This window comes from Nannospalax galili, unplaced genomic scaffold (assembly GCF_000622305.1).
Source record: "Nannospalax galili isolate Female #2095 unplaced genomic scaffold, S.galili_v1.0 scaffold951, whole genome shotgun sequence".
Classification (NCBI taxonomy): Eukaryota; Metazoa; Chordata; class Mammalia; order Rodentia; family Spalacidae; genus Nannospalax; species Nannospalax galili.
Genome location: NW_008329324.1, coordinates 744,487 through 753,232, shown reverse-complemented (window position 1 = coordinate 753,232; position 8,746 = coordinate 744,487). Strand labels below are relative to the sequence as shown.

General features: G+C 50.5%; 1 protein-coding gene across 3 annotated transcripts in view; it reads right to left on the bottom strand.

Annotated features, from left to right (window-relative positions):
* Window positions 1-445: 445 nt before the first annotated feature.
* The window catches only part of Ttc21a (tetratricopeptide repeat domain 21A), a 49,326-nt gene continuing 41,025 nt past the window's right edge, over window positions 446-8,746 (bottom strand). For 2 of the 3 annotated variants that reach the window (XM_008836377.3, XM_029565013.1), the window contains 10 exons: window positions 7,164-7,352; window positions 5,108-5,218; window positions 4,473-4,554; window positions 3,043-3,193; window positions 2,665-2,826; window positions 2,375-2,567; window positions 2,060-2,284; window positions 1,117-1,237; window positions 910-977; window positions 446-828 (listed from right to left, as the gene is read on the bottom strand). In XM_008836377.3, coding sequence (XP_008834599.1) covers window positions 751-828; window positions 910-977; window positions 1,117-1,237; window positions 2,060-2,284; window positions 2,375-2,567; window positions 2,665-2,826; window positions 3,043-3,193; window positions 4,473-4,554; window positions 5,108-5,218; window positions 7,164-7,352 — 1,380 coding nt within the window. In that variant the 3' untranslated portion in view covers window positions 446-750. Of the gene's footprint in view, window positions 829-909; window positions 978-1,116; window positions 1,238-2,059; window positions 2,285-2,374; window positions 2,568-2,664; window positions 2,827-3,042; window positions 3,194-4,472; window positions 4,555-5,107; window positions 5,219-7,163; window positions 7,353-8,746 lie in introns of those variants that run through there. The other variant, XM_029565018.1, reaches the window with a different exon arrangement.

Genomic DNA, 8,746 nt, shown 5'->3' with positions numbered 1-8,746 from the left:
TGGGGACAAGACTGGGGTGGAAGGAGGGGGAGCATTTCAAAGTAGTGAAAGGATGTTAATCATTCCACTGGGAGATTCCCTCTTTGTTCTGCTCCCTCAGAAGTGTGGCACAAAAGGGGAAACTGTTGCCGGGCATGGTGGCGCATGCCTGTAGCCCCAGTACTTGGGAGGCAGAGGCAGGTGGATCTGTGTGAGATTGAGGTTACCCTGGTCTACATAATGAGTTCTAGGTCAGCTGGGGCTACAGGGAGGCCCCGTCTCAAAAAAGACAAAAAAAAAAAAAAAAAAAAAAGTGGGGACTGTTAGCCAGGTGTGGTGGTGCATACCTTTAATCCCAGCACTCAGGAGGCAGAGGCAGGCAGATTTCTGTGAGACTGAGGTCAGCCTGGTCTATATAGCAAGTTCTAGGCCAGCTGGGGCTACAGGGAGACTCTGTCTCAAAAAAAGGCGGGGGGGCGGGGAGGGGGGGACAAGTGTTAGAAAGGAGCCTTCAAATCAAAGCCCAGCAGAAGCTAAGCCAGTTGATCTCTTCCCTACCTATAGCAAAATTACTTAATCTCCTTAAAAATGTAGAGCTTCCGGAACCCTTAGGCTCAATGAGGCATGATTCCAAATAAACCACATACAATATAGAAATCGAGAGAATATGTCCTTTTCTGAATTATTTCTCAGTTGATTCACTTCCTACCCTCCCCATGAGACTTCTGTAGATTGGTGGCTTCTACAGGTCCAAGCCCCCTCTGGCCACAGCTAGGGCCTCAAGGACCCCTGGGCTTTCTCCAAAATTTCCTCTCTGATCTTGGGATAGTTGGGGTGCTCCGTCAGAACCTGGTAGAGAGACAGAATGGACATACAGTATCAAGCAAGGGGCCCAGCCACTGCATCTTCTGGTCTATATTGGTAACTTACACTGTGGCAGACTTCAATGGCATCCACAAACTTCTTATCCTTCAAGTAGTTGAAAGCCAGTTTGAAACCTGTCAGGGGGCAGTGAGGACACCCTGATGACCAAGAACTCCCTCAAACTGCTAGGGAACAGACAGGATGAGTTTCTAGGGTCAGGGTGTGTAGGTCCCTCCCAAATCTACCCTTTGGTACCTTGGGTGATTGCCTTACCAATGCTGGGGTTGGCCTGATGACTGTATTTCCAGGCCAGCTCATAGTTGGTGGCTGCATCCTTGTAAGACTGCTCTTTCTCCATGATGAAACCCATGTACTCATAGGCCTTGCAACAGGACTGCAGGGAAAGACAGTTAGCACCTCTGCCCAGCAACAGCCACCATGAGGGTGGGACCAAAAGGGGGTAATTGAATGGCAGTGAGCAGCATTAACCCAAACTGTGCAGGGACCCCCAAGGGCACCCTCACTTTTGCAAGGGGTTAACTGTGAGTCCCACTCATTCAAAAGTAGATAGAACCCCTTTGAACAATTTTTTTTTTTTTGAGACAGGGTCTCCCTGTAGCTCCAGCTGGCTTGGAACTATGTAGACCAGGCTGGCCTTGAACTCACAGAGATCCTCCTGCCTCTGCCTCCAGAGTGCTGGGATTAAAGGCATGTGCCACCACACCTGACCCCCTTGAACATTTAAAAATATTTATATTTTATGAGTGTTTTGCCTGCATATAAGTGCACCTGTGAATGCAATGCCTGCAGAAGCCAGAGGAAGGAGTCAGATCCCCTGGAACTGGAGTTATAGATGGTTGTTAGCCTCCATGTGGGTGTTGGGAATTGAATCCAGGTCTTCTGTAACAGCCAGTGCTCCTAACCACTGAGCCATCTCTCTAGCCCCGGCATAACCCCTTTGTACAAAGCCCCTCTGCTAATATTCCACACAATGGGATCTAACTGTTGCATCTCCCTCAAGTCCACTGATTTCCTACTTCCTTGGTATTCTCTGCCCCCTTCTTCTCTTGGCTGTGCCTGTTTCCCATGTGCTTGGATTCTTCCTCCTTGCCCCTTGTCCAGTGCTCCTGGATCCAGGCCAGGTCTGTCACCTACTAGCCTCTCTCCACCTCATCCCATCCTGCTTATTCTTGCTTCCAACTCTAGAGGCTCTCACCTTGTTGTACTGCAGGCAGCGGCGCAGCAGCTCCGTGGCCAAGTCAAACTTGCCACTTTGGCAGTAGATGTCTGCTAACAGGAGCCAGCTCTTCTCCAGGTCCTCTGCCTCCTCCAGTGTCCACGGAGCCTTGGCCAGGCGCTTCAGCTGTGTGCGGGCCTTTGGGATCTGCTTCAGCAGCATATAGGCCTGTGCCATGGCCAGCAGTGATGGGATGCTGTCCTTCTGCACACAGGTGGGAAGTGGATTTGGGTACCTTGGCTGTCATTACCATCCTGACCTCTGCCCACCAGTTCCTACCCCTAGCCCTCGCACCTCAGCCTGGGCCATCTCGATGAAGGTGCCCAGTGCCACCTCCACGTTGGCCTTCTCCCTGGTGGCCAGCAGGCAGAGGCTCTGTAGCAGCCGCAGCTGGGTGTGCCCAGAGTCCGAATGTGGGTAGAACTCCCGCAGCAGCTTCTCTGCAGTACGCACCCCCTGCTGTTGGCACTCTTTCCTACTGGCAGAGCTGTAGGCATGGGCCTCAGGCTGACGGCCTGCTGTATGTCCCTTCTCTGGCCTCCACCCAGAGGCTGAAGCCTCTCCCTACCCGCTCCCCTCCTTACTTGCCATCAGCCAACAGGCTCTCAAAAGCCTCTCCACCTATTATCTCATTGTCCGGATTCAGACAGATCTGCACCATGTAGTAGGTGGCGTTATGACCCCAAGTGCTGTCCTTGCGGGCTTTGTTTAGGAACTTCAAGGCTTCATTGGGCTGCCCGATGTGCCTGAAGTGAGTGGAGGAAATGCCAGGAATCAGTTAGGGGAACTATGTGTGTCCTGGGTGCATGGATGCACAGGGGCCACTCTGTTTGCCCAAGGCCTTGCTTCCTGGTCTGAGGGATGACTTTCTGCTTCCCCTGCTGCTGAGCCAGACCCCAGCAGTAGGCTAGGGAGGCTTCTTGTCCCATTGCTGCTCCTCAATATACTTGAGCTTAACTCACCAGCAATAGATGCCTTGGCAGTAGCTGAACCCTGGCTCCAAAGGCACCCTACTAGACACCTTCCTGGCCAGATCAAAGAAGGCAGGAGCCTCTTCAAGCTTGCCACCCCGTCGTAGCAGATCCATCAATTTATTCAATACTGAAAAATTGTCTAAAATAAGAGAGCAGAAATTTCCAGTATGCAGTTACCAACAGCTGCATCAGGCTGGCATGCTGAGCATGCCGGGGAGGGAAGCAGGGGCTGCTGAGCCTTGAGGAAGATCCAAGAGACACTACTTGTCTGAGCCAAGCAAAGATATTCTATAGCTCCACTGACTTCCAGTAGGGAGTGGATAATATAGTGCTTAAAACAGTGACAGCAGGGGCAGCAGATGGCTGTTAGAAAAGTGCTTGCTGCACAAGCATGAGGACTTGAGTTCAAATCCTCAGCACCATGTAAAAAGCCAGGCATCGCTGTGGTGGGCATGGTGACATGTTTCTGTAACCCCAGTGCTGTGGAGAGTGCAGACAGGAAGATCACTGGCTTATTGGCTGTCAATCTAACTCCAAGTTCAGTGAGAGACCCTGTCTTAAGGGAATAAGGGAGAAGGGTGATAGAACAGGACACCTGATGTCCTCCTCTGGCCCCTAGGTACACACAGACACACACACCACATACAGACAAAATCAAGGTGGGCAGTGCCTAAGAAATGACACTGAGGTTGACTTCTGACCTCCACAAGCATGTGCACACATGTGTACACATATCCAAGCATGCATGTGCACACACATACAAATAGTGACAGCTGTAGCTACCTATTATAGTTCTTACCCTGTACCTGGCTTTGCGTGTTCTACCCATGATCTAGCTACAGGGTTGGACAGACATTCTTCCTGTCCCCTTCTGACAGGTGAGGAAGCTGAGCACAGAGAAGGAATTTGTCAAAGGTTACACAATACTCTGTGACATGAGGATTCAGACCCAGGCAGCCTGACTCCCAAGACCTGCACCCCTAACTGCCATGGCCTGTTGAGCCTGTGGTGCATACTACTTTGGGCCTGCTGGACCCCTGCTGTGGGCTTTGGGTTTGACCCTTGAAGCAGTGGTTTCATTCAGTAGCAAGTACTAAGCAGATTATCGGGGAAGAATCTCCAGTGCCCTTCAAGTGGGTGTGACCACAGAGGAGGACTGTGTTAAGCCCCAGTGGCTGTGATTCAGGATAGACAGGCTGTCCTGGGTTCAGAGCCAAGTGCTTGGGTCCAGGAACTGGACTTGGGAAGGGCCGCCACGTTCTGGGTCTTTATCAGTTTCCTGTCTCTCTGGGAACAATCAGGAAGGAAGGGGCTTCCTCTGCCCAGTCAGGAAGGAGGGGAGGGGGCCCACCCTTCTCTGGGACAGCTACCCTGGCTGGGTGGGGACAAATGGAAGTAGTCTTCATGGTCCCAGTTACCTGGCGCTTTCTCCAGCACTTGGCGGTAGTGACTGATGGCTGCTTCATAGTTCTGTTTTCTAAACATCAGGTCGGCCAGCATCTATCAGAGGACACATACCCTGTGCATTCCTGACAGCAGCTTGGGAGTAGGGTGGGCAGAAAAGACTCCCAAGGTAGCCTGGGATAAGCTGCCCCAGACAGCCTGTGTTCTGGGGTCCCCATGAGAAGGTGAAGATTGTAGAAGGTAGAGGGTTCCTTCCAGGCTTTGTAGGGTATGGGCCTTGGGTGGCCCTGGAGGAGGCATGAGTGAGAGACAGCTAGACAGTTGGACTGGGAGGGCTATCCCACACACTTCCTGAAGCCCAGGAGTGGGTCCCACCCAACTTTCACCTAATAGTGGGTGTGGTTTCCCCTGGAGCTGGTCCAATCCACCCTCTCCCATCCCCTCAGCTTCGCCCAGGAGGTTGCTGCTGCCCCCTGCTGGTTGGCCCACCCCTCCCCTTGAAGGGCAAAACAGCCGGCAGGACCAGGGCTCCAAAGCCTATCAGGATGGGCCAGTCAGGCATCAGAAGTCATGAGGCTAGGAAGACGCCCAAATCTGGTCACAAGGCTCCAAGGCCACAAGGGGGGCTGGGAGAGAAAATGTCTCCTACCACCTGGGCTGTCTCTTGGGTCTGCTCCATCCGTAGGAGTGCACCACAGTGCTGCTCGCACAGGTCAAGGTGCCCCTGGAGCAGGTAAAGCCGAGCCAGCTCCAGCACCACCTGTGACAAGGCAGGATAGAACGAATAAGCCAGTGCCCATCCTGGGAAAACTCTGCAGTCATCTTTGACCATGACTTTCCCCACTGCCCATGTCTGTCAGCCCTGACTTCAAAGCAGGGCTTTGAAGGTGAAGATTGTCCAACAATAGCGCTCTACCTTTCCATCCTCTAGGTACTCTCACCACTGCACTGGTTTTACCAACCACATCCTGACAGTTGGGGCCTGGCTGATCTGATCATCTCATCCTTTGGCCTCTGGTATGGATTCACTCCTCTGTGCCCTGGATTCCAGGGGCAACATCAGAATCTCCCACATGCTTACCCTCCTTTGCCTGAGGGCAATCTGTGGGCAGGGACAATGTCCCACTGTCTCCAAGGCCTAGGAACTTGGAACGTATTAGGGGTGTGCTAAAGGAAGGAACATTGAGTGACTGAGTGTATTGGCTACCAATATCCATTTTTTCGCTTTTGTTTTGTTTTCTTGAGACAAGGGTCTCACTATATAGCACTGACTGGACTGGAACTCACTGCGTAGACCAGGATGGCCTTGATCTCACAGATATCCCCCTGCCTCTGCCTCCTGAGTGCTAGGAGTAAAGATATATGCCATCATGCCTGGCTAAGCTTTTTATTTAGTTAGGTTTTTTTTTTTTTTTTTTTTTTTTTTTTTTTGTCTTTTTTTTTGAGACAGGGTCTCCCTGTAGCCCCAGCTGGCCTGGAACTTGGTCTTGAACACACAGAGATCCACCTGCTTCTACCTCCCGAGTGCTGGGATTAAAAGTGTGCACCACCATGTCCGGCTTAGCTCTTTTTTACTTTTTACTTTTTGGTCATTTTGAGACAGGGTCTCCTTATAGCCCCAGCTGTCCTGGAACTCATGTAGATCAGGCTAGCCTCAATCTCACAGAGATCCACTTGCCTCTGCCTCCTGAGTAGGGTTAAAGGTGTGTGCCACCATGCCTGGATTTTAAAAAATATATATATTTTTATGTGTATATGTGTTTTGCCTATATGTAAGTGTACCCATGCTGTGCAATGCCCTTGAAGGCCAGAAGAGGGAGCTGGGTCCCCTGGAACTGGAGTTAAGGATGGTTGTTAGCTGCCATGTGGGTGCTGGGAACTGAGCCTGGGTCCTCTGCAAGAGCAGTCAGTGCTCTTAACTGCTGAGCCACCTCTCCAGGTCCCTTTTTATTTTTTTGAGGCAGAATCTTATCTATCCCAGACTACCCTCCAACTTACTACATAGTGAAGGATAACCTTGAATTTCTGATTCTCCTGCCTCTACCTCCCAAGTGCTGGGATTATAGATATGTGCCACCACACCTGTTTTTATGAGGTGCTGAGGATTTGTTCATGCTAGGCAAGCACTCTACTAACTGCCAATTTCATTATTCTTAGTGTGAGCTCGGTGTGAACTGTTTCCTCATTTGGAACCACACCTCTCAGTCCACTTAGAAACTTAGCCTGGGCTTCATGCCCACACAGCTCTGGCAGCCACAACCCTTACCATCACTCCACCACCAATAGGAGCCTGAAAAGATCAGGCTGATGTGATTTTCAGCAGTATCTTTCCCATTCTACCCTTCACAAAGGGTGGTCCACAGTGGGCCTTCCTGGCCTTGCTCTAAGGGCTGCAGTAGGTGAGGGCCCAGGATCAGCTAGAGACACTTCTCACTCCAGAGGCCACTGCTGGCTGACCTTCTTGACCTCCCACACTCATCACATCTGCAGCTCCTAAGAGAAGAACAGCCTTTGCTCCTGGACGGAGGAGCACAGAAGGGATAATCCAGAACTGATCCTCCTGTCTCTACCTTCCAAGTGCTGGGATTACTGGTGTGCACCATATTGGGTCTGCAAGCTACTGGGTACTGAACTCAGGACTTTGTGCTTGCTAGGCAAGTATTCTACCAATGGAGTTACAGGATGTTATTTTGAGGGCTACCTGCCTTATTGTCAGTAGGTGAGTATGAGAGAGCATCCTTGTAAGACCGCACTGCACTGGGGTAGTCCTTTTCTGCTAGGTAGTGCTCCCCAAACTGGATGCAGATGGAGGCCGCCTGCTTCTTCTGGAAGGGGATCATTTCTGGTTGCTCCAAAGGAACACGCTTCAGTATCCTGGACTGGAGGTCCAAGGCCTTGGGAAACCAATGAAGCTAGGATCAGAAACCATGAGCTCCATGTGCCATACTACACCAGTCCCAGTGTTTCAGAGTTGGCAATGTTAGAAAAGGCATCCCAGGGGTGCTTGAGGAATCTGGGCCACTTGATCAGCACACAGAAGGCAGGCTGGCACTGCCCCTGGGGTAGGAGCAGAAGCAAAGGGTTACAAACAAAACTCTCCATTGTACTCCCCTGCCTCCATCACACCTTGAGGTTCTGTGTCTAAATTGCTTTGGCTGCCTGCAGGATAGAGCGACAAACAGTAGGTGCCCAAAGCTGGCCTGCCTTCCTTCCTTCCTTCCTTCCTTCCTTCCTTCCTTCCTTCCTTCCTTCCTTCCTTCTTTCTTTCTTTTCTTTCTTCAGACAGGATCTTATGTATCTTAGGCTGACCTCAAATCCATTATGTAATCAAAAATGACCCCAAATTTCTGATCCTGCTGATTTTATTGAGTATAGGAAATCTAGCATGCCACCATGCTGGATTTATGTAGTGCTAGGGACTGGATCTAGGGCTTTGTGCATACTAAGCAAGCACTCTATCAACTAATCTATATCCCCAACCCTAGGTTATTGTTTTCAAATTATGTGTATGTGTGTGTGCCTACATGAGTTTATGCATAACACATGCACGTGGGTGCCCAAGGAGGCTGGAAGAGAGCATTGATTCCCTAGAGCTGAAGTTACATGCAACCGTGATCTACCGTGTGGGTGCTGGGAATCAAATTCAGGTTCTTTGCAACAGCATCCAGTACTCTTAACCACTAAGCCATCTCTTTAGCTCCTGTGCTGTGTCTTGATGGGTACATTCGCTCTGAATATGTAGCCTTTCTAGAATCTGAGGCAGGTCCCACATATATCCATGACATGAAATAAATTAGGTAAGAAACAGGAAAGAGAAGACCATTCCAGAACCAAGTTGCTGGAACTGGGTGCAAATTTAGCATTAGACTCTCCAAGAGCCAAAGAGGTGAATGGGGATTTGGTGGTAAATAAGTCACTTCAAGTGATCAGAAGTGGGGAGGTGTCTCTCTAGAACCACACAATGTACCCTGGGAACAAGTGGCAACACACACTGTGGGTGGAAAGCAAAGAAAGTATGACAGGAACAGCTAAGGGCTCTTGGACAAGGGGCAGCCCAGTATGGAAAGAAGATGGGTTGAGACAGGCCAGACCTGGCTCAGTTGGTAGAATGCTCTTCTAACATGCATGAAACCCTGGGTTCAATCCTCAGCATCTAATTAACCAGGTGTGCTGTCAAATCCTTGTAATCCCAGCATTTGGGAGGTGGAAGCAGAAGGATCAGAAATTCAAGGTCATCCTCAGCTAGTTCCAAGCTAGCCTGGGATATAAGAGATGCCGTCTCAAGTTA